This window comes from Macaca thibetana, chromosome 7 (genome assembly GCF_024542745.1).
Source record: "Macaca thibetana thibetana isolate TM-01 chromosome 7, ASM2454274v1, whole genome shotgun sequence".
NCBI classification, from domain to species: Eukaryota; Metazoa; Chordata; class Mammalia; order Primates; family Cercopithecidae; genus Macaca; species Macaca thibetana.
In genome coordinates, this window is record NC_065584.1 from 34916034 (window position 1) to 34940852 (window position 24819).

At 40.1% G+C, this 24819-nt stretch overlaps 1 protein-coding gene across 2 annotated transcripts in view; it reads left to right on the forward strand.

Moving 5' to 3' along the window:
- Window positions 1-24819, forward strand: part of DPF3 (double PHD fingers 3) — a 278067-nt gene that overhangs the window by 113692 nt on the left and 139556 nt on the right. For both annotated transcript variants that reach the window (XR_007727553.1, XM_050798846.1), the window contains exon 2: window positions 9221-9381. Coding sequence is in view for 1 of the 2 variants with exons in the window: in XM_050798846.1 (XP_050654803.1) it covers window positions 9221-9381 (161 nt within the window). In the remaining variant the exon portion in view is untranslated. The remainder of the gene's footprint in view (window positions 1-9220; window positions 9382-24819) is intronic.

The window sequence follows — 24819 nt, forward strand, 5'->3', positions numbered from 1 at the left end:
CATTCAAACATGGCGGCTGAGGAGCAACACAAGGCCCCTCTCGTTCATGCCCTTGTTTTAGAGGTTGGGGAGCTATCTTTAGATCAGCTAGTCTCATATTTCTCAGGATCACTGGGGAGCTGATGTCTGGATCACATCCCAAGCCTCTAGAATCAGAATTGCACAGCTTCCTACCCCTTACCGATTCTTTCACAATCCCAAGTTTGAGAGCCTTTCTTTTGGAGAATGTGGTGATGGCATTCTCACTAAGCACAAGAAAGGCATTTCTACCCACGCAGAGAAGGAGCTGGTTCTCCTGGCATAGGTCTGATGTCAGCATCATTGAGAATTCAGTGAGCTTCTTGTAAAGTTCAGAGAAGGAGAATGTCGGTTCTGTGGCACCTTGCAGGGTGGCATGAATTTGCATATGGAGAAATGAAAATCTCAGGAGCTGAAGTGACCTTTTGAAGGACATGGGAAAAATCTCAATAGGATTTGAACTTGGAGGATATCTATTTTCAGATGCCTAATCCTGGGCTCTGGAGAAGTAACCAGATAACTTCAGGCTCAACTCATGTTCCCATGGAGAAAGGTAGAACGTCCCAAGCACCTCTCAACTGTGAAGCTTTCATTAGTTTGCTGAGGATGACATGATAGTTCAGTCAAGCAATCTATCTATCACATGCTTCTACATTCCCAGCACTGTGCATGGTTGGGTAGCATGCACACACATAGCTCTCAGTTACTGTCTTTAAGATACTTCCAATCTAATTAAGTGAGCAGAGATAAGAAAGATAGCAGAGACCAGCGAAGATAAAGTAAGACAGGTAAGGTAGCTCAGAGAAGCCAGAGAGCAAACCCTACTGGTAGAGATAACCTATGAACCTTCCTGGAAGAAGCAAGTTTTCAGGCAGCCCTTGGCTAGGGTAAGATCGGCCAGGACAAGGACAGAATACAGAAATTCCAGCTGGAAGGAAGGATATAAGTAGAGTATTTTGTTGAGGTTCAGGGGTAGGGCTGTCTGTTTCATATATGCAGGGGGATCAGAGGAAGATTCACTCACTCACTCACTCACTCACTCACTCACTCACTCATTCATTCATCATTTACCCAGTGTGGCAGGCATGACCCAGCATGTACTAGGCTTTGGGAGAGCACAGTAAACAAGCCAGATGTGGTCTGTGTGCTTAGGGCAGTCCTTGGGTGGATTGCTGGGGTCACCATGCATCAGCTGCCCTGCTCTCCTGGATGCCTGAGGCTCAGCCTTCGTGACCCAGAGGCCTTCTGTCCTGCAACAGAAGTTTGAGTGGGTCCCTGACAGCCTCAAAGACACCACGATAATAAGTGTTGCATCACATGGCAGGGATCAGCCTGCTCAGGCAGAGGGTCATGCCACAAAGTGGCAGCAAGTACTGTACTTTGGGGAAGGAGAAAGGAATGGCTATTGATTGCAGACATTTATGTCTGTGAGCCAGAGGTTCTAGCTTATTAAATTTTCTCACAGGTCTGAGGTAGGGATCATGTTACCCATATTGTGAGTGGTAGAATTGGGGCCCAGGGAGGGTAACTTGCTGAGGGTTGTGTAGCTATTAAGAGGTGGAGCTGGACTCAGACATGACCAATTCAAAGTCTTCTTTCCACTTTACCCCAATACATAGTTTTTCTGGGAGCCTCCCCAGCCTGGCAGAGGAACCTGGGCACCATTGGGTGCCATCTTGGGTTCTACACTGAGGAGTGAAAGAATAAAAATTGAGTTTCAGGGAGAATTCCTTTTGCCAAGATGGGTAAGAGTAGGGCTATAGCGCTTGCAATTAGGCCACTCAGTGCTGCAATGTCCCAGGTGCTGGGTGATGAGGACTACAGGAGAGTGAATGCAGACATCCTCTCAATGTTTTTCTGAAGCTGCAAGTGGACAGCCATCCAGTGTAAATCGCCAGTCACAGACTCTGCAGACTGTGCATACCCATGCCACATTCACCTTCCTGCTCTAATTTAAATGCCTGCCCTAGGTGAGTGGAATGTGAGTTGTCAAATGCTATTCAATGGAGACTTACTGGGCACCTGTTATGTGCCGGGCTGTGTGCTGAACACTGTGGGTAAATCAGCAAGAAGGCCAGGCAGGTATGCAGGGGTGCTGGGCTCCACCATTCCAGGGGGTGGCCTTCACATTGATGCTGATGTGAATGGTACTTGCTGGAGTTGTTCAGCCTGAGTGGCTGTGTGCAGTGGCTCTGCAGATGTGGCCCCTGCTCTCATGGAGTTTATAGTCTAGTAGAGAAGACAAATACTAAACATTGAATTGAGTTGAAATTGATATTATAGTGTTATTGTTGTTGTCTTTGTTAGAAGAAGAAAAAATGAGGAAGGAAAGGGGATTGGAATCTCTCTCGCCCATCCTCCTTAGCCCTTTTTTGGGAAACATCCAGAAACACTTCCTCAGTCATGTCCAGCTGCTGTATTAAAACGTCATAGACTGGGTAGCTTAAACTGGTAGTCCCCAACCTTTCTGGCACCAGGGACTGGTTTCATGGAAGACCATTTTTGCACAGACTGGGGTGAGGGAGGGGATGGTTTTGGGATGATTCAGTGCATTACATTTATTGTGCACCTTATTTCTGTTATTATTACATTGTAATATGTAATGAAATAATTATACAACTCACTATAATGTAGAATCAGTGGGAGCTCTGAGCTTGTTTTCCTGCAACTAGACAGTCTCATCTGTGGGTGATGGGAGACAGTGACAGATCATCAAACATTAGATTCTCATAAGGAGTGGGCAACCTAGAACCTCACATGTGCAGTTCACAGTAGGGTTTGCACTCCTATGAGAATCTAATGCTGCCATTGATCTGACAGGAGGCAGAGCTCAGGCAGCAATGCTCACTTGTACCCCACAGCTCACCTCCTGCTGTGCCACCCAGTTCCTAACAGGCCATGGACTAGTACTGCTCTGTGGCCCAGGGGTTTGGGACCCCTGGCTTAAACAATAATTATCTGTCAGAGTTCTGGAGGCTGGGAAGTTCAAGATGAGGGTGCTAGCAGGGTCGGATTCCTGGTGAGGGTCCTCCTTATGGCTTGCATACAGCTGCCTTCTTGTGTCCTCTCACGACAGAGATTGAGAGAGTGAGAGAGCTCGCTCATGTCTCTTCCTTATATGGGCCCTAATCCCATCATGAGGGCTCTGTCCTCATGACCTAATTACCTCCTGGATTGGGCCATTCTTGTATTGCTATAAAGAAATACCTGAGATGGGGTAATTTATAAAGAACAGAGGTTTAATTGGTTCATCGTTCTGCAGGCTGTACAGGAAGCACAGTGCTGGCATCAGCTTGGCTTCTGGGGAGCCCTCAGGAAACTTACAATCATGGCAGAAGGCAAAGGGGGAGGAGGCAAGTCACATGACAAAAACAGGAGCAAGAGAGAGTGTCGGCGGGGAGACGCCACACACTTTTAAATGACCAGATCTTGCAAGAACTCACTCGCTATCACAAAGACAGCACCAAGCCATGAGGGATCTGCCCCGTGATCTAAACACCTCCCACCAGGCCCCACCCCCAGCGTTCGGGATTACAGTTCAACATGAGATTTGGGCAGGGGTAAATATTAAATGATACCACCTCCCAAAGGCTCCGTCTCCAAACACCATCACATTGAGGGTTAGGGCTTCAACATGTGGATATTTTTCTGGTGAGGAGGAACGACACAATTCAGTCCGTAACAAACACTAAACTTGGTCTTCTTTCAAGAGATGCATTAGGAACAGGACCACTTCAAGGAAAATAAAAACTTTCCCCCACCTTGCCAGATATTGCCCCCTGTGTGCCAGTTATTCTAAAAGACTAAATGGGAGACAGAGCTTTCCATGAACAGTTTGAGTTAAACATGTTTAAATGCAAATAGCAGGAAGTTAGCATATTGGTGTAGATGAGCTTTCATGTGTGTTTGTGGGCGGCTCTGGCAGTGTGAGCAGCTGAGTGAGACAGCAGGAAAACTTGGTGCCCACAGTGAGGAAGAGGCGCCGCTGGGGGAAGGAGAGCCCCCAAATCCTGCCACAGGTCAGGGCTTCTCTTCAGCTCTGCTTATCTCTGCTTCTGTGCACAGATAGTAGTGATGGGCCAAGGTCCTGTTTACACAGCAAAGAGGACTTGGGGCCACACAGGGGGAGTGGAGAGAAAGGACAACTTCCTGATAAATGAAAGAACTCAGTTCCAGATGGGTTGAAGGCAAGGGAAGAGTCAAGGCCAAGTTGCTAGGGAGAGGGGGGGCAGCATAGCCTTGGCTCCCACCCCGGAGGAGGATTGAGACTTGGGTGGGCGGAAGCAGGCTTCTGGCAGAAGATGAGAAACTTGCTGTTGGACACACATTTCTGGTATGGCAGGACACCTGTCCTCGGGTCAGAACACAGAACAAGAGAGAGAGTGAAAGGGAGGAGCCTAGGTGTCTGGCTGGACCTGAGAGTGATCTGAGAAATCGGAGCAAGCAGGTGTGGTCTTGAGAGCAGGAGGTTGGAGGAAGAGGAGCAGAGGGTCTTAGAGGGGGTGTGATTGATAGGCTCTGAAAAATCACATTTGGAGGCTGGTTGGCAGTCACTTTGGAGAAGTCTCATGTTTCCCATTCTGAGTCTTCTTTGGCTCTCTGGAATCCATCTCCACAGATAGGCTAAAGGAGGGTTGCTGGAAATCTCATGTGGAAACTCTCAGCTCTCAGAGCTGGGATGGCTTCTCACTTCAGATGCGATCACAGAGGGACCTCCATCCCTCATAAAGACCCCTAGAACTAGGCAACCAGCACTGCTGCAACCAGAATGCTGTCTGGGGGGCCTGGGGAGCCCAGCAATTTGCTCCCCTTGCTTTTCCTATTTCTGATTGCAGCCTTGAGGAGCCTGAAGTCAGTGGTTGATAAGAACATCATTCTACCCTGCCTTGTGCCAGCTTCCTCCAGCTGAAGACATCGATCATCCCTTGGGGATCCAGCCCCCCTCCATTTGGTGCATGCAGGTGATGGCGGGGACTGTCCCATGTGTGATCCAACCCAGGGTACACTGGTCATCACTCCACAGATGAGTCATTTGCTACCAGCCTTTCCTTGCTCCATCTGACCCCTTCAACTTTAATGTAAATGTCACTCCTGGGATCCTATCATTGTGGGATTTTTTTTTGGTAGAAATACCATGTTGGAAAGGACATTTGTCCTTTACTGTTTAAATTGCTTTCTACGGGTTAGGGAGAACTAGCCATTGATTTTCTTCTAGAGAGCATAGCAAGCCCTGTGAAGATTTTGGCTAGTTAACTTTTGGAGAAGTGCTTCTTGAATTTATCAGGGAGGCTGAAGTCTCTTTTCTCCTCTTATATCTTGAAAAAGGCTTTAAATTTTGGTTCCGAATCTCTGCCAACACCTGGTCTGTTTGAAAGGACTTCCCTGGAGATGATGGTAGAGGGGCTGTTGAATGTCATGTTTTTGCAGCTTCGATCTTTAATACAGTTGTCCCAGTCCACAGAAAGTCTTTCCTGTTTACGTGAGAGAAGTATCATTCACACAAAGATTACATTTAGAAATATACATTTTCCCCCAGCATGCTTGTTACTAATAACATTGCATGTTATGAAAGTGGAAAGTATTTAAGATGAAATTAATTTTCGCCCAGCGTGCCACTTTGTTTGACATTCTCGATCCAGTTGGTGTGGAGCACCAATGTTGGCCTACCTCACTTTGCATTTTTAGCAAGTTCAATTTATTGTTCTTCTTGTCTGGATTGACGCTGTTGGAAGTGAGTTACTAGCATATTAGGACAAGTCCAATTTGGAATCCTACTGTGTAGATTTCTTTTGTATTGGTTTTCAGAAGTTTATTTTGAAAATGATCATCTCCAGTAGATGAGTTTTGCTATACAATTTTTCATTTTCATTTTTTGGGGGGCCTGATTTTATGGGTTCTCTTTTTAGCAGAACTTCTGGGGTTAGGATAATTAACATTTTTTTTTTTTGGCAGTCTGTCAGAAGGCCCTGGGAAAACAGATTGCTGCTCTCACCTTGGACACCTCTCCGTCAAATGTTCTTGTCAGTTCTCATCGATGTGGTGTGGCTGCTTGCTGTTTCATGGGTGGGGGCTGGAGCATCCAGGACACCCTGAGCAACCTGGGTCATCTTGTCTGGGCCAAGCTGCCTGTGAAAGTTCTGTTCCACTGAGCTACATCGCCATAGCAGAAGGAAGCATTTAAGCTGGTGTGACACAAATACTTTGTAAAAAGTGGTTCTTTATTTTTGATCAATCTTGTGATCCTTGTTACCAGCTTTGATTACATCAGCTTATGTGCCATTCAGTTTTATAGCATTTTAATGGGCTTTCATATCCCCTCCCCAATTCATTTCCAGCCGAATGACTATTACAATTTGATTGCAGTTTGGTTTTGCAACTGCCAGGACGCTTTCTGAGCATATGATGCCTTCCTTGTGAATGTGAAGATGTTCAGAGGTGAAAAAGGAGCAAAGGGTTTTTTGTTTTGTTGTTTGTTTTTTTTGGATGCTTGTCAACAAGTAATTTCCAAATGATGCCTCAGAAGCTTCCAGGGTTGTGTTTTCCCAAGTAAGGTATTTGTTTTAAGCTCTTTGTTAGAGCTTAACCAATGACTGACCTGTTGGCTTTTTAAAGAGTATAGAAAAGTACATTTAAAACTTTGCTTTCTAACAAGTGGTGATGAGAATGTGGGGTAGTTGGGACCCTTGTACACTGTTGGTAGAAATGTAAAATGGTATAGCTACCATGAAAAACAGTATGGTGGTTCCTCAAAAAATGAAAAGTAGAACTACCATAGGACTCAGCAATTCTACTTCTACTCCTGGGTGTATACGTAAAAGAATTGAAAGCAGTTTTTTTTTTTTTAAGACAGAGTCTCACCCGTTGCCCAGGCTGGAGTGCAGTGGCACAATCCCAACTCACTGCAACCTCTTCTGAGTTCAAGAGATTCTCCTGCCTCAGCCTCTTGAGTAGCTGGGATTATAGGCATCCGCCACCACGCCCGGCTAATTTTTGTATTTTTAGTAGAGACGGAGCGTCGCCATATTGGCCAGGCTGGTCTCGAACTCCTGACCTCAGGCGGCGATCCACCTGCCTGGCATCCCAAAGTGCTGGGATTACAGGCATGAGCCACCGTGCCCAGCCTGAAATCAGGGTTTTGAAAAGATATTTGTACACTCATGTTCATAGAAGCAATATTCATAATAGCTAAAATGTGGAAGCACCCAGATGTCTATTGACAGATGAATGGATAAGCAAAATGTGGTATATGCATACAGTGGAATATTATTCTGACTTAAAAAGGAAGGAAATTCTGACGTATGCTGTAACATAAGTTAACCTTGAGGATATTATGCTAAGTCAAAGAAGCCAGTCACAAAAAGACAAATACTGTATGACTCCACTTTTCTGAAGTACTTGGAGTAGTCAGAATCATAGAGATAGAAAGCAGAACGGTAGTTTCTGGAGGTGGGGGCAGAGGGGGAATGGGGAGTTATTGTTTAATGGGTACAGAGTTTCAGTTTTGCAAGATGAAAAGAGTTCTGGGAATGGCTGGTAGTGGTGGTCGTACAACAGTATGCGTGTGCTTAGTGCCACTGAACTGTACACTAAAACTGTACACTTAAGATGCGAAATTTTACGTTATGTGTATTTTACCACAATTAAGAAATTGAGGCCAGGCGTGGTGGCTCACGCCTGTAATCCCAGCACTTTGGGAGGCTGAGACGGGTGGATTTCCTGAGGTCAGGTGTTTGAGACCAGCCTGGCCAACATAGTGAAACCCTGTCTCTACTAAAAATACAAAAAGTTAGCCGGGCGTGGTGGCGGGCGCCTATAATCCCAGCTACTCAGGAGGCTGAGGCAGGAAAATCGCTTGAACCCAGGAGGCGGAGATTGCAGTGAGCTGAGATCGCACCATTGCACTCCAGCCTAGGCGACGGAGTGAGACTGCATCTCAAAACAAACAAACAACCAACCAAAAAAACCCCCCCCCAAAAACCAAAAAAAAAAAAAAAAAAATCCCCAATTTTGCTTTCTTTATTCCTCTAAATACTTTGGTTAAGAAATATTATTTTTAGAGACTTTCCCTCTAATTTTGACTTTCTGAAATCCACATAGAACCAAAACAAAAAGACATCATAATGTTGCTTCAGAATAAACTCTTGATTCTTCCTTTTGCCTCTGTGGCTCCTTCCCTTCCTATTTCTTCTTCCCATACTCCACTCCTTTGCGCCCACTGCCCCCTGACCCCAGTAAGAGGCTTGAATTTACCTGGCATAGGTTATGTTATTACATTTGTATTTCTTTGAGACATTTATTAGCCTGTGCCTATGTTTTATTTGGTAAGTATTTGATCTCATTGATTATTTTAGTGCTTTGCATTTGATCAATTATATCAATGCTCTATTTTTGGTCTTTGAAAAGGACACTATCTTAAAATTAGTAGCATCACCACATGTCCAAAAATACCAAAGAGTCAGGAACGTAAAACCTACTGTGTTTAATCAGATTCTCAGTCCAGCAAACCAGAAAGGTCTTTCTATTTGTTTTTTAAACTCCTTGAATTGAATTATTTTGAATTCAAAATTGTTGAATTCTGTTTGCTTTCTATCAGAAAGTTATTTTTCTTTAAGTAATACGGTTTTAAAAGATTGGTGCCTGTTCCTCTACACCTCCTTCTTCCTGCAATATCCCTACTTTTATAGAATGTTTTTTTCTGTCCTAGTTTTTGTTTATATGGAGTGTGTCTCTTCTGTTGTAATGGAAAACTGGGTATCTTTGCTGGTGATTTGGGTTCACCTAGAGTGCCTTTGCTGGTGACTTCTGAGAATAAAATGTAGCTAATATGAGTGAGGAGGTTCTAGAAGTGTGATGGCCTCTAGATTCCATGCAGAGGTTGTTCCAGAGCTACCTCCCTTCTGGAGTGGGACCTCATGCTTTCTAGAACATGGACAGCTCTCTCTTACTGGTGACTTATCCTTGGAAGCCCATGCTCTTTGTTAGAGGAGTTTCTAAGTTGCCTGGTGGATTTGGGATAGAAAATAAAATCTAGTCAAGACCTGACACTGAGTTGCATTCTGCTCGTTGGCAAGGCTCTTGGTGCTCTTTGTGTTGGTCTTCATAATTGGGAGGTCTTCAGTCTTCCCAGGGAGGTGTGTTTGTTTCCCTCTGGGTGTGTTTCAGTCTTTCCTGGCCTTACCCTTTCACTCTCTGACTCTGGCAGGCTCGGGGACCAGTTCTACAAGGAAGCCATTGAGCACTGCCGGAGTTACAACTCACGGCTGTGTGCAGAGCGCAGCGTGCGTCTTCCCTTCCTGGACTCACAGACTGGGGTGGCCCAGAACAACTGCTACATCTGGATGGAGAAGAGGCACCGAGGCCCAGGTGAGCCACGCCACTCCTGGGACATGCGCACGTGCAGGCTCCCAGTCTGGAGGGAGGAGGACCAGAGCTTGTCTGGGAATCCAGGCAGCCTGGGTGGGATCGGAGTGGGGCAAGCTGCACATGGGCCTCTGAGATCCCTTAAAGCAACTCAGTTACTTTATGGCTCCTGGCAGGTGTTCTGAGGAGTGTGACAATGATGATGTGGGGCATTGAAGCCATGTGGCAGGGGTGGGGTGGAGTGGGGAGTGAAAGAGCTAAAGGTGTTTCTCCCAAAGAAGGCAAGACTGAGGACATGACAGCAATCTTCATCTTTTACCTTTGCGTGTTGGTTACAAGCCAGAAATCTGCCATTCGATCTTGGTGTGAGGCTTAGCTTTGTCACCAAACTTCTGTCCTTCAGGTTCCTCATCTGTAAAATGTGAATAATAATAGTACTTACCACATAAGATTTTGTCTGAATTAAATGAGACTATTCATAAAAACTCATAGTATGAGTTTAGCACATAGTAAGTATGTACTTCCGAAATGCTGGGTGCTATTATTATTATTGTTATTATTTTTTTGAGATGGAGTCTCGCTGTGTTGCCCAGGCTGGAGTGCTGTGGTGCGATCTCGGCTCACTGCAACCTCCGCCTCCCAGGTTCAAGTGATTCTTATGCCTCAGCCTCCTGAGTAGCTGGGATTACAGGCCCATGCCCTCACACCTGGCTAATTTTTGTATTTTTAGTAGAGATGGGGTTTCACCATGTTGGTCAGGCTGGTCTTAAACTTCTGATCTCACGTTCTGCCCACCTGGGCCTCCCAAAGTGCTGGGATTACAGGTGTGAGCCACCGCACCTGGCCTATTATTATTGATGTTACTGTTATTACTACAGCTGCAATGACACTAGTCTTCTAGGCTGCAAAGAACAGAATAAAGACCTTTTTATTAGGGAGACAGCTATAGGAATGTGATTTTTCTGGCTCTGTCTGGATATATTTTTAAAAATGTTTCATTTGGAAAAATTTCACCTTCATATAAAATTGAAGACAATAGTAAAACACATCCCCATGTAGCCCTGCTTCAACAATGGTCAACTCATGGTCAGTCGCGTTTCATCTGTACGCACTCCTTACTTTCCTCCCTGACCTCAGATTATTTTGAAGCAAATACGTAAAAGCACGTGATTTCATCTGTAAATATTTTGTTATGTATCTCTAAATGGTAAAGAACTTAAACAAACAAACTCACAATCACTATCAGAGCTCAAAGAATTAGCAATAAGACTTTAATATCATCAAATATTTGGCCAACATTCATTTTTTCCCCCTGTAGTTTAAATCAGGATCCAAATGGGAGCCCTACATTGCAATTGACTGATGTGTCTTTTAACATCTCTGGGTTTCTCTCTGTCTCTGTCTCTGACTCTCTCTTTCCTCCTTGCATGTTACTTGTTGAAGACACTGGGTTGCTTACACTGTAGGATTTCCCAGAAGGATTTGGTGCTTGCGTTCCCATGGTGTTATTCCTGTGAATTGGTAGTTAGGTCTAGAGATTTATTCAGGTTCCATTTTTTTTTGGTAAGAACAACTCCTAAGTGGTAGTGTGTACTTTCATCAGGAGGCTCATACAGTCTGGTTACCTCCTTTGCTGACGTTAGCAGCCCTTCATGATAATTGCCTAGATTCTTTATCCCATTAAGGGTTGCAAAAAGTTAATATTCAATCCAGGACTATCATTATATCTTCATTTGTTAGCTCTACAACTTCTATAAAGAAAAACATTCCCTCATTAAAATTTTAGTTATTGTGAGATACAGTTCACATATGAAAGGCAGGATAAATGACTTTTTTCCCCTCTATTTACCAGTTTTCAAAATAATGAGTTGGTTCCCTAGCATTCTCCAAAGACAATCAATATAATAATAATTATTTTTTTGAGTACCACCAGGAACTCACAGATTTAAACATATTTGATGTATTTTAATCCAGTGTAGTTATTATTCTTATGAGGCTTATATTGCCTCATCTTTGGCCAGTCTGGTCAGTGCTGGTGTTTTTTTTTTTTTTTTTTTTTTTGAGATGGAGTCTTGCTTGGTAGGCAGGCTGCGGTGGCATGATCTTGGCTCACAGCAACCTCTGCCTTCCGGGTTCAAACAATTCTCCTGCCTCAGCCTCCTGAGTAGCTGGGATTACAGGCGCGCACCACCATGCCCAGCTAATTTTTGTATTTTTAGTAGAGATGGGGTTTCACCATGTTGGCCAGGATGGTCTCGATCTCTTGACCTTGTGATCCACCTGCCTCGGCCTCCCAAAGTGCTGGGATTACAGGCATGAGCCACTGTGCCCTGCCCAGTGCTGGTATTTTGAAACAACCCCAGTAGTTTCCGATAGCCTTCTTGCCACCCGAATAGTAGGATGAAATATTTCAGGCTCATCCTTTACACTTCCTGCTCTCCAGGCCTGAAATCAGCTACCTCTTGAAGAAATCCTGGCTCCTTTCTGTAGGAAATGTTACTTAGAGACCGCAGTCTAGTGCTGTTCATTGCTCCTGGCTTGGTCATTGTTTCTAGGCCTTATCAGTGACTAGTACTAAGAAATATGATTTTTTTTTTTCTTTTTAAGAGAAAATACATTGTGAAATTGTGTTGATACATCCCATTCAATTCAGTTTTAAACAGTTTTTAAGTATCTTAATTCTGTATCTACTTTCTCTACCAAAAAAATCCTAGAAATGATATTGATGTAACTTATTTGCTTTATTTTACACACACACACACACACACACAGACACACACACACACAGTATCAGAATAACAATATGACTATTAACAATAAGATTACTGAAAAAGGTTTAAGATATTTTCTTTTTTTTTGCAATTCTTTTTGTCCTTAGGGTATATTCCATTAAATATGTGCAGCCAAATTACTCTCCTTTAAGGTCACTTGAAATAGTTCCTCTGTGTGGTTGTGCCACTAACTCAATACACAGTTGGATTTATTTGTTTCATTTTGCTTTCACTTATCAGGGATTGCTTTTTGAGTGGGGAAGGGGATTCATATAATTTCTTCTTTATTAAATCAACTTTTCATCTTGAAATAATTAATAATTGTAATTGTGACTATATGTGCAATTTGCAGTTGCAAATATAATACAGAGAGATCTCCTATCTTCTTCACCCAATTTCCTCCAAGATAAATACATCTTACAATATCAAACCCAAAAAACTGACATTGTGTAGCTCTGTGCCATTTTATCACACATGTAGATTTGTGTAATCACCTCTACAATCAAGATACAAAACTATTCTATTACAACCCAACACTCTCATTACTTAAATCCTTTTACCCTCCTCAGTTTATAATATAGTTGTCTTAAATATTTCCTTTACATACATTGAAAACCATACCAGTGTTATAAATTTTGCTTCAACCATCAAACATAATTTAGAAAACATAAGAGAAGCATTTATTGTATTTACTCATATTTTTACTCCTTCATTGTTTTTCTTCCTTACTGACATTCCAAGATTCCTTCTTTTAGCATTTCCTTTCTGATGTAGTACTTTTTTAGGCCATTCTTTTAGAGTAAATCTGATGGTGATAACTTCTTAGTTTTCCTTCATTGGAGAATGTCTTGATTTTGCCATCATTCCTGGAGGATATTTTTGCTGGATATAAAATTCTGAGTTGACAGTCCTTTTATTTTAGCAGTTGAAAAAGGTTTTGCCACTTCTTTCTGATGGTTAGTGATGAGAAATCTGCTGTCATTTAAATTTAAAATTTTTTTTCCCTTATAAGTAAGGTGTCATTTCTCATTGTTTTCAAGTTTTTTCTTTGTTTTTAGTTTCAGAAATGTGATTTTGATGCGTTTTGGCATAGATTTCTTTCGGTTTATTCTGTTTGAGTTTACTCAGCTTCTTGAACCTGTGGGTCTCTGGTTTTTTTTGTGCCAAATTTGGGAATTTTTCAGCCATTATTTCTTTGAATAACTCTTCAGTTCCACCGTCTTTCCCCTCTCCTTCTTGGACTTCAACAACACAGATGTTAGATCTTCTGTTATAGTCCCAGAAGTCCCTGAGGTTGTGTTTATTTATTTTTAAAATTCTTCTCTCTGTTGCTTAGCTTGGGTGATTTCTGTAGTTTTCTCTTCAGGTTCACTGCTTCTTTATTCTGTCCTCTGCCTTCTGCTGTTAAGACAATCCATTGAGAGCTTTTTAATTTTTTGTTACAAAGTGTTTTGGTTTTCAAATTTCTATTTGATTCTTCATATTTTCTATTTCTTTGCTGAATGTGTTTTATGTGTTCAAAATTGCTTGTTGAAACACTTTTAATAATGGCTGTTTTAAGATCCTTGCCAGATAATTCTAACATTTTTGTTATTTTGTTGTTGGTATCTGTGTCTTTTCTTTTTTGAAATTTTCCTGGTTCTTCATAAGATAAGTGGCTTTGACTGAATCTTGGACATTTTGGTCGTTATGTTATGAGACTCTGGATATTATTTAAATCTTCTATATTAGCAGGTCTCCTTTCAAGCTATGCTAGTAGGGGAGGCAAGGCTCCCCTCATTACTATCAGATGGGTGTGGAAATCCAGCTTCTCTACTTGGCTTCTGTTGACAACCTAGTATGACATCCTCTTTAACAAGGTGAATAATACCTTTTTGTTGCTGGGTGGAGGTGGGAGCTCAGGCTCCCCACTAGGCCTCCACTGGTATTATCCTATTTGGGAGGAGGAGGGCCTCTACTCATACTACAAGTCTCCAGCTCTTTCCTTAGCCTTCTCTGACACCAACCCAGCAAAGCTATTGGGATGCCTGCTTATGTTGCTAGGCTGCTCCTTTCCTGGTTCTCTGGCTAGAGAGAGCAGGATTTTCTTGAGGCTTTTATTGGTCTTCATTTGTTGGTGTTTCTGGGTTATCAGCTTTTCCAGAATCCAGTCCAGGATATATGAGGCATAAAGGATACCCAAGATTGGGCCAGACACAATGGCTCATGCCTGTAATTCCAGCACTTTGGGGGGCCAAAAGAGGAGGATTGCTTGAGCCCAGGAGTTTGAAACTAGCCTGAGCAACATAGTGAGACCATGTCTCTATAAAAATTTAAAACTTATCCAGGTATGGTGGTGTGTGCCTGTAGTCCCAACTACTTGGGAGGCTGAGGTGGGAGGATTGCTTGAGCCCAGGAGTTTGAGGGTGCAGTGAGCCAGGATTGCGCCATTGCACTCCAACCCAGGCTACAGAGTGAGACTTTGTCTCAATAAATAGCTAGCTAGCTAGCTAGTTAGACAGCTAGATAGATAGGTGGATAGATAAAAGAATACCCAGGGAGCTCACCACCCACCCTGTTGTTTCTCAGGTCCCAAAGTCCCAAGCTGGTCTGACTGGTTCTCTTCATCTTTCAGTTATTTCTTATGTCTGTTCTATGAATAATGTCCAGGATATTTAGTTGTACTTAGTGGGAGGAATATAAAAAAGTCTATCTATTTCATCTTTCCAGAAGCAGAAGTCCCCGAGATTGCCTTGTTATTAAAAAAGTTTAACAGCTTTATTGAAGTATAATTACATACAATAAATTGCACATACTTAATGTGTCCAGCTTGATAAGTTTTGACATGTATTCACCTGTGGAACCATTACCACAATCAAGATAATGAACATGGATATCCAAGAGCGTATGAGTCATGGATTTCTCTGTGTCTAGAAATCTTTCCTTCCTGTGCTTCTCTGTGCCTCTACCCTTCTTTACTCCCTCCCCAGAGGAAGCCACTGATTTGCTTTCTATACTGGAACCACACACTGTGTACTCCCTTTTTTAGGGACAAGGGCGTGTCTGGCTTCTTTCACTTAGCATAATTACTAATTAATACTATATCAATAATTCCTTTTTATGCTGAGTAGTAGTTCATTGCATGGCTGTATCACAGTTAATTTATCCATTCATCTGTTGATGGACATTTGGATTTGTTTGCAGTATTTGACTACTATAAATAAAGCCACTATGAACATTTGTGTACAAGTCTTTGAACGGACATATGTTTTCCTTTCTCCTCATGAGGTTAGCTACCTAGGAGTAGAACAACTAGATCATAAGAGAGATACATGTTTAACTTTTAAAGAAACTGCCAAGCTGTTTTCCAAAGTGGTTGTACCATTTTACATTCACTCCAGCAATATATGAGAGTTCCAATTCCTTCATATCCTTGCCAACACTTGGTGTGGTCAGTCTGAAAAATTTTTTAGCCATTCTAATAGATATATAGTAGTATTTCATTGCAGTTTTAACTTGCATTCCCCTCGTTAATAATGATTTTGAGCATCTTTACATGTGCTTACTTGCCATCTGTAAGGGAAAATAGACTGTTTTCTTCTCTATACTTTTACTCAGTATTTCTGTGAGCAGATGTGTGGATGTCTTTTCCCCTCCGCCAAGCAATTCTCCAATTCCCTGCAGACACCAACTAGGTGTTCCATAATTTAAGTCAACTTTGACACTATCTACTGTGAGATATCGTCAGATTCCACAGACTAAGGGCTCAGCCCTCAGCACTGACTCAACTTCATATGCCAGTTTCAAGTTCAGGTTGTCAGCTGTGCTTCTGACCAATGGGCTATAAATGGAGGTTTCCATGACTGCCCCTCATGTTTGATCATTTGCTAGAACTCAGGGAAACAGTTTACATACTAGACTGCCAGTTTATTACAAAGGACATGTATCTGAAACAGCCAAGTGGAAGAGGTACACAGGGCAAGGTAAGGGGAAAGGGACATGAAGCTTCCATGCCTTCTCCAGGTGAGCCACCCTCCCAGCACCCCCACATGTTCACCAACCCAAAGCTCTCTGATTCTAGTCCATTTGGATTTTCATGGAAGCTTCATTATGTAGGAATGGTTGATTAAATCATTGGCCATTAGTGATTAGCTCAACACTAGTGCCTCTTTTCTTCCTGGAGGTCAGTGGTGGGAAGTTAGAGTTGGGGCTAAAAGGTACAGCCTGCTAATCTTGTGGTTGGCTCCTCTGTTAATAATCCCCTATCCTGAGGCTATCCAGCAGGTCCCAGCCAGGGTCATCTCATTAGCATATAAAAAGACACATCACTTGGAGATGCCAGGGATTTTAGGAACTGTATGCCAGGAAGTGGGGATTAAGACCAAAATATATATTTCTCATTATATCACAATATTACACCATCCATGTATGTTCTTTGGTAAAGTTCAAATCTTTTGTCCATTTTAAAATTGAGCTATTTGCTTATTACTGAATTTTGATTGTTCTTTATGTATTCTAGATACAATAAGTTTATCAGACATATGCTTTGCAAATTTTTTTTACAATCCGTGTTTTGTATTTTCATTAACTTAGCAATCTCATTCAAAGAGCAGAAGTTTTCAATTTTGGTGAAATCCAATTTATCAATTTATTCTTTCATGAATTGTGCTTTTGATGTTATATCTAAGAAATTACTACCTAATGCAAGGTTGGGGTTTCTCTTATTTTTTTTCCTAAAATTTTATAATTTTAGGTTTCCCTTTTAGGTGTATTCATTTTGAGTTAATTTTGTATATGGTACAAAGTTTATTTTGTTGCAGATGGGTATTCAATTGTTTCGACATAGTTTGTTGTAAAGACTAGTCTTTCTCCACTTAATTGCCTTGTCAAAAATTAGATGTTCACATATATGTGTGTCTATTACTGGACTCTCAGTTCTGTTTTATTGACCTATTTGTCTATCTTTACACTCTTACCACACTGTCTTGATTATTATAGTTTTATAATGCTTGAAATCAGGTGGTGTTAGCCCTCTAAATCTGTTCTTGTTTTTCTTAGTTATTTTGATTATTCTAGGTCCTTTACACTTCTATATGGATTTTATAATCAGTCTGTCAATTTCTACAAAAAACTGGCTAGGAGTTTGGTTGGGATTGTGTTGCATCTATAGATCCACTTGGGGAAAATTGACAATTTTCAGTATTGAATCTTACAACCCATGAATGTGGCATATCTCTCAATTTATTAATATCTTCTTTAATTTTTCTCATCAGTGATTTTTAATTTTCAGTGTATAGATCTTTCACATTTTTGTCAGATTTATCTCTAAGTACTTAATTTTTTTGATACTATTGTAAATACATTTTTATAAATTTTAATTTCTGATGTTTGCTAATATACAGAAATACAACTGATTTCGTATATTCTTCCTATATCCTTCAACCTTGCTAAACTCATTAGTTCTAATAGCTTTCTAGAGATTCTGTAGAATTTTCTATATAGTTGATTATCTGTTAGTTTGCTAATAGATAATCTGAATAGTAAATAAAGAAAACTTACTTCTTTCTTTTAATATGGATAACTTTTGCTTATTTTATTTGTCTCTTGCACTGGTTAGACTCTCCAATATAATGTTAGGTAAAAGTGGTGAGATTGGACACCCTTATGTTGTTCCTGATCTTAAGGAGAAAGCATTTATTTAATTTTTTGTTACTAAGTATGACATTAGGTGTAGATTTTTTTGTAGCTATTCTTTATCAGATTGAGGATGCTCCCTTCTATTTGTAGTTTGAGAGTTTTTTTTAAGTCACAAATGGATGTTTGATTTTGTCATCTGATTTTCTGTGTCTATTGAGATGATCATGTGGTTTTTCTTTTGTTCATGGAAGCTTCATTATGTAGGAATGGTTGATTAAATTTAATATCTTAAATTTACATTTAACATAATTAGTTACATTGATTGATTTCTGAATATTAAACCAACATTACATTCCTAGGATAAACCCCACTTTGTTATACTATTTTATCTTTTGAATGTATTGTTAGATTCATGTCGCTCAAGTTTTATTAGAGTTTTTGCATCTATGTTTATGAGAGATATTGGTCTATAGTTTTCTTGTAATGTCTGTCTGGTTTGGGTGTCAGGGTGATGCTGGTCTCATATAATTAGTTGGGAAGTATTTCTTCCTTTTTAGTTTTCTGAAACTTTATATAGAATTGGTATTATTTCTTCCATAAATATTTTATAGCATTTACCAGTGAATCCATTTGGATCTGGCAATTTCCTTGCAGTAATGTTTTTAATTGTAAATTTAATTTCTTTTATAGATATAGGGCTATTTAGGTTATCTATTTCATCTTAAGTAAGCTTTGTTAGTATGTGATTTTGTTTATTTTATCTACTTTCTCCTAATTGGTTGCACAAAGTTGTTCAAATATTGCTGCATTACCCTTTTAATATATGTAGAATCTGTGGTGACATATTATTTTACTCATTATATTGGTATTTGAATGTTATTTTTTACCTCATCATTCTGACTAGGGGTTTATCAATCTTATTGATCTTTTCAAATAAATAGCTCTTGGTAGAATTGATTTTCTCAATTGTTTTTTCTGCTCTAAATATTATATTTCCTTCTATTTACTTTGGATTTAATTTGCTCTTCTGTTTCTTCTTCTAATTTTTTAATATTTGTGGGTATAGAGTAGGCGTATCTGTTTCTTAAGGTGTAAAAAGGTCATTGATTTGAAATATTTCTTCTTTTCTACTACATCATTTTCTGATATAATTTCCCCATAAATACTAAGTTAGCCTCATTTAAAAAATTTTGATTTTGGGTTTTTATTTTCATTCAGTTCAAAATATTTTCCTGTTTGGTTTCTTCTTTTACTCATGGATTATTTAGAACTGTATTGTTTAGTTTCCAAACACTTGGGACATTTCCAAAGATGTGCCCATTATTTATTTCCAAGTTAATTCCAAATGGTCAGAGAATGATTTTTATGGTTTGAATTCCTTTAAATTTATTGCAACTTGTTTTATGGCACCAAATATGGTCTACCTTGGTGAATATTCTGTTTGCTCAGGAAAAGAATTGTGTTTTGCTGTTGTTGTTTGGAATGTTCTATAAATATCGATTAGGTTAAATTGGTTGGTAGTGTTGTTTAAATCTTCTACGTCCTTACTTGTTTTCTATTTATTCTATGAATTATTGAGAGTGGGGTATTGAAACTTATGACGATAATTGTGGGTTTGCTTATTTCTCGTTACAATTCTATTACATTTTGTTTCATGTATGTTGAAGCTTTGTTATTAGGTACATAAACATTTAGTATTGTTATGTCCTCTTAATAAATTGATTCCTTTATCACTATAAAATAATCCTGTTAATCTCTATTAATATTATTTTCTCTGAAATCTCCTTTGTCTAATTCAAATGTAGCCACTCCAGCTCTCTTTTGATTAATATTAACATGAAATATCTTTTTCCATTATTTTACTTCTTGACTATTTGCATCTTTATATTAAAAGTAGTTTTTTAATAGGCAGCATATAGTTGTGTTATGCTTTTTACATGTAATCTGACAATATTTTTAAATTAGGGGTATTTAGAAAATTTACATTTAATGTGATTATGTTTTCTCTCTTTTTTGTTGGTTTATTAACTATAACTTGTTAATTTAATGATTGCTTAGTGTTTATAGTATACATCTTTAATTATAGTTAACCTTCAAATTATATTATTCTACTTCATGAATAGTATAAGGAGTCTACCATAGTACTGTGATAAACAGAATAAGGCCCTTGCCCCACCCCAGACATCCACATTTTAATTACTGAAATCTGTGCCTATGTTACCTTACGTGGCAAAAGGGACTTTGAAGACAGGATTAAGAATTTTGAGATGGTAAGATAATCTTGGATTATCCAGGTGGGCCTAATGTAATCACAAGGGTTCTTATAAAAAGAAAACAGAGTTCAGGAGGAGTTCAGAGTCAGACTGGATGTGATGATGGAAGCAGAAGTCAAAGTGACACAATAGAGGAACAGGCCATGCACCGAAGAATGTAGGTGGCCTCTAGAAGCTATTATAGAAAAGGCCAGGTAACAGATTGTCTCCTAGAGTCTCTAGAAGGAATGTAATTCTGCTGACACCTTGGTTTTAGTCCACTGAGACTGATTTTGGCTTTCTGACCTCCAGAATTGTAAGATAACAAATTTGTGGTGCTTCAAAGCTCTAAGTTTGGGGTAATTTGTTACAGCAATAGGAAATTACTACAAGTATACTTTTTTTTTTTTTTTTTTTTTTTTAAACAGAGTCTTGCTCTGTCGCCCAGGCTGGAGTGCAGTGGTGTGATCTTGGCTCACTGCAAACTCCACCTCCCGGGTTCATGCCATTCTCCTCCCTCAGCCTCCCAAGTAGCTTTGTGCAATTGTTGTTATACATTTTATTTTTTATGTATAGTATAAACCACATACTACATTGTCAGTGTGTATTTATTTATTTATTTGTTTTTAGACTGTTCACTCTTGTTGCCCAGGCTGGAATGCAATGGTGCCATCTCGGTTCACTGCAACCTCTGCCTCCTGGGTTCAAGCGATTCTCCTGCCTCAGCCTCCCAAGTAGCTGGGATTATAGGCATGTGCCACCATGCATAGCTAATTTTGGTAATTTTAGTAGAGATGGGGTTTCTCCATGTTAGTCAGGCTGTCCTCGAACTCCCAACCTCAGGTGATCTGCCCACCTTGGCCTCCCAAAGTGCTGGGATTACAGGTGTGAGTCACCGCGCCCGGCCGTCATTGTATTTTTTAAAATAGTCAATCATCTTTTAATGAGTTTAAAATAATAAGAAAAACATCTTGTATAATTATTCATGTACTAAACCATTTCTGATGCTGTTCATTCCTTTGTGTAGATCCACATTTAGATCTGGTATTACTTTCCTTCTGCCTGAAGGACTTCTTTTTAACATTTCTTAGAGTATGGGTTTGTTGATGAATTATTTCAGCTTTTGTATATCTGAAACTATCTTTAGTTTACCTTAGTTCTTGAAAGATATTTTAGCTGGATATAGAACTCTAGTTTGACAAGTTTTTTTTTTTTTTCTTTCAGTATTGTAGGGATGTTGAACCACTCTTTTCTTGCTTGCATTGCAAAGATAAGGATGTTCCTGTATATGTAACATGTCTCCTTTCTCTGGTTGCTTTTAATATTTTCTCTTTATCACTATTTTTGAGCAGTTTTGATTATGATATGCTTTGCTATAGTTTTCTTAATGTTTCTTATACCTAGTTTTATTGAGCTTCTTAGATCTATGGGTTTACAGTTTTCATCAAACTACAGAAATTTCCAGCCCTTATTTCTTTTTTAATTCTTCCTTCCTTCCTTCCGTTTCTCCAATCTCTCTCTCTCTCTCTCTCTCTCTTTCTCTCTCTCTCTCTCTCTCTCTCGGAGACAGGATCTTACTATGTTGCCCAGCCTACTCTCAAACTCCCGGGCTTAGGCCATCCTCCCACCTTGGCCTCCCAAAGTGTTGGGATTAAAGGCATGAGCCACTGCACCCGGCCTCTAGCCATTATTTCTACAAGTATTGTTTCTTCACTGTCTTCAATTACACATATATTAGGCTGTTTGAAGTTGCCCCATACCTCATTTATGCCATTATTCTTTTTTTCTTTTCTCTTTTTTCCTGTGGGTTTCATTTTGGAATAGTTTCTATTGCTGTGTTTTTAAGTTTACCAGTCTTTTCTTCTGCAATGTCTAATCTGACATGAACTCCATCTGATAATTTTTCTGTCTTGCACATTATAGTTTTCATTTCTAGAAGTTAAATTTGAGTCTTAAAAATACATATATCTCCCAAATTTTTACTAAACTTGAACACATAGCATACAAATAATAACTGTTCTAATGTTCTTGCTACTAATTCTAATATCAGTTTCAGTTCTGGGTTGGTTTCAATTGATTGATTTTTCTCCTTATTATAAGTCATATTTTCCAGCTTCTTTACATGCCTTGTAATTTTGGGTTGGGTGCCTCACATTGTGAATTTTACCTTGCTGAATGCTGTAGATATATTTTATTCCTAGAAATGTTCTTGAACATTGTTTTGGGACATATTTAAGTTATTTGGAAACAGTTTGATGTTTTCTTGTCTTGCTTTTAAGATTTGTTAGGTGGAGACGGAGCAGTACTTAGTCTAGAGCTGCAAAGTATTGCCTATTAGTGAGGCAAGGTCTTTCTACTGTACTCTACCCAGTACCCCATGAGTCATATGGTTTTCCATATTGGCTGGTGGAAACAGACTATTTTCGCCCCCTTGTGCACACCAAGCGCTGTTACCTCTAATCTTTTTGGGTAGTTCTTTCTGCAGTCCTGCCTAGTTTCCTCACAAGCATACATGGATCAATGCTAACCTGAATACTTGAAGGGGACCCTCTGTGGATCTCCACGTTCTTTGTGCAGCTCTCTTTTGTCGACCCTTCTGTTGCTTGGGTTCTAGTCACTGTGGTCTCCTCAGACTCTTGGTATTTTCTCTTCAACTCAAACGTGGGGACTCTGTAGGGCTCCACCTGTATTCCTCCTCCTTATGTTCCAGTCTGGAGACTCTCTTAAGGCTGTAAGCTTGGGCAATCACAGGGCTTATCTTGCGTGTTTTCAGTGTCTCAGGAATCACTGTCCTTCAATGCCTGATGTTCATTGTCTTCAAAACTGTTGTTGATTTCTTTCTTCCTCTCTTTTGGTTTTAGGTGGGAGCTAAATCTGGTCTTTATACTCCATCTTAGTCAGAAATAGATATGCTTTTTATTTTAATTTAATTTTACTTTATAATTGTGTAAAATATTTGCATGGTTCTAATGGTATATTATGAGAAAGTCTAGCGTATCTTCACTTTTACCCTGTTTCTTCTTCCTATAGGCAATTCCTCTTCTTCCTTCTCTTTTTCTTCTTGCTATTATTATTTTATTTTTGCTCTCTCTAGGTAATTTTTTTTTTTAGCTTTTCTCTTATACTCCCTTAAAAAAACATACAAACACACCACACATATATATTTGTCTGAATATGTGTGTATCCCCATTTGTTAAATAAATGATAGTGTGTTATATACATAACAGCCATCCTTTATTATCCACTGGGAATTGGTTCTAGGACCCCAGAAGGTACCAAAATCTGTGGGTGCTCAAGTCCCTTATATAAAATGGCATAGGCATATTTGCATATAACCTACACACATTCTCCCATATTCCTTAAATCATTTTTAGATTACTTATAATACCTAATACAATGTAAATGCTATGTAAATAGTTGTTATACTGTATTTTTTTAAAAATGTATTTTAAATTGTTGTATTGTCATTTTCTATTTGGAAACTTTGATCCTGTTACCTGGTTCTGAGCAGGGGTAGTCACTACCTCTTTCCTACAACTCTTGTTCCTCTTTAGTTCCTTGTCTTCTTGGTTAGCTCCCCTTCAAACCCAAGCAGATACATGGGATGCAGGATTGGGATGTAGCTGTTTGCTGTTGGAACAGAGGGTGGACAAATTGGTATAACTTACAGGAAGATAGATTTTGATTCAAAATAAGGTCATGGTGAATCTCTTTATCACAGTAAGAGTTGGCCGACAGTGGGACACTCTGTCCCGTGACGTAATAAATTCTTCATTGAAGGGAAGTTTCAGGGGCAGCTGCGGGTCCACCTCTCTGAGATCCTGCAGGGAGAGGGCCTTTCCCTGGGAGGGCTTGAACTGCAGTTCAGCTCTGGATGGGGAAAGATGAAACTACTTCAGTTTTTTTCTTCCCCATTTCAATTGCTGTTCCTATCCCATATCATCCTCCCTCTTTCCTTCCCTCCCTCCCTCCTTCCCTCCCTCCCTCCCTTCTTTCCCTTCCTTCCTTCCTTCCTTCCTTCCTTCCTTCCTTCCTTCCTTCCGTCCGTCCGTCCGTCCGTCCTTCCTTCCTTCCTTCTTTCTTTCTTTCTTTCTTTCTTTCTTTCTTTCTTTCTTTCTTTCTTTCTTTCTTTCTTTCTTTCTTTCTTTCTTTCTTTCTCTCTTTCTCTCTTTCTCTCTTTCTCTCTTTCTCTCTTTCTCTCTTTCTTTCTTCTTGACAGAATCTTGCTCTGTCATGTAGGCTGGAGTGCAGTGGGTTCAACCCTCCTGGGTTCAAGCAGTTCTCCTGCCTCAGCCTCCCAAGTAGCTGAGATTACAGGCATGCACCACCACACCGGCTAATTTTTGTATTTTTGGTAGAGGTGAGGTTTCACCATGTTGGCCAGACTGGTCTTGAACTCCTGGGCATAAGTGATCTGCCAGCCTTGGCTTCCCAAGAGTGCTGGGATTACAGACATCAGCCACTGTACCCGGCCACTCTTCCCTCTCTTTTCTCTCCCATTTCATCTTCTAAATTTTGCATAGCTCATGCTTTGTCTGTGAGAGATGCCCAGAACCCTCAGGATCCACCTGCTGAACTTGTGCAGTGTACGTTACCAGCTATATTCATCTGCTGACCATAAAGGCATCAAGCCTTTCATTGCCAGATGTTTCCATGGAGCCAGTTCTCTCAGCAAGTGTGTGAGTTTCTGATTGTGTGTGTGTGTCTGTGTGCATCACGTTTGTGCTTACACATGGGCATGAGTGTTGTAGCTGGAGTTGCAGCTCAAAATAACAGAAAAGGAGTTTGCTCAGTGGGGTATG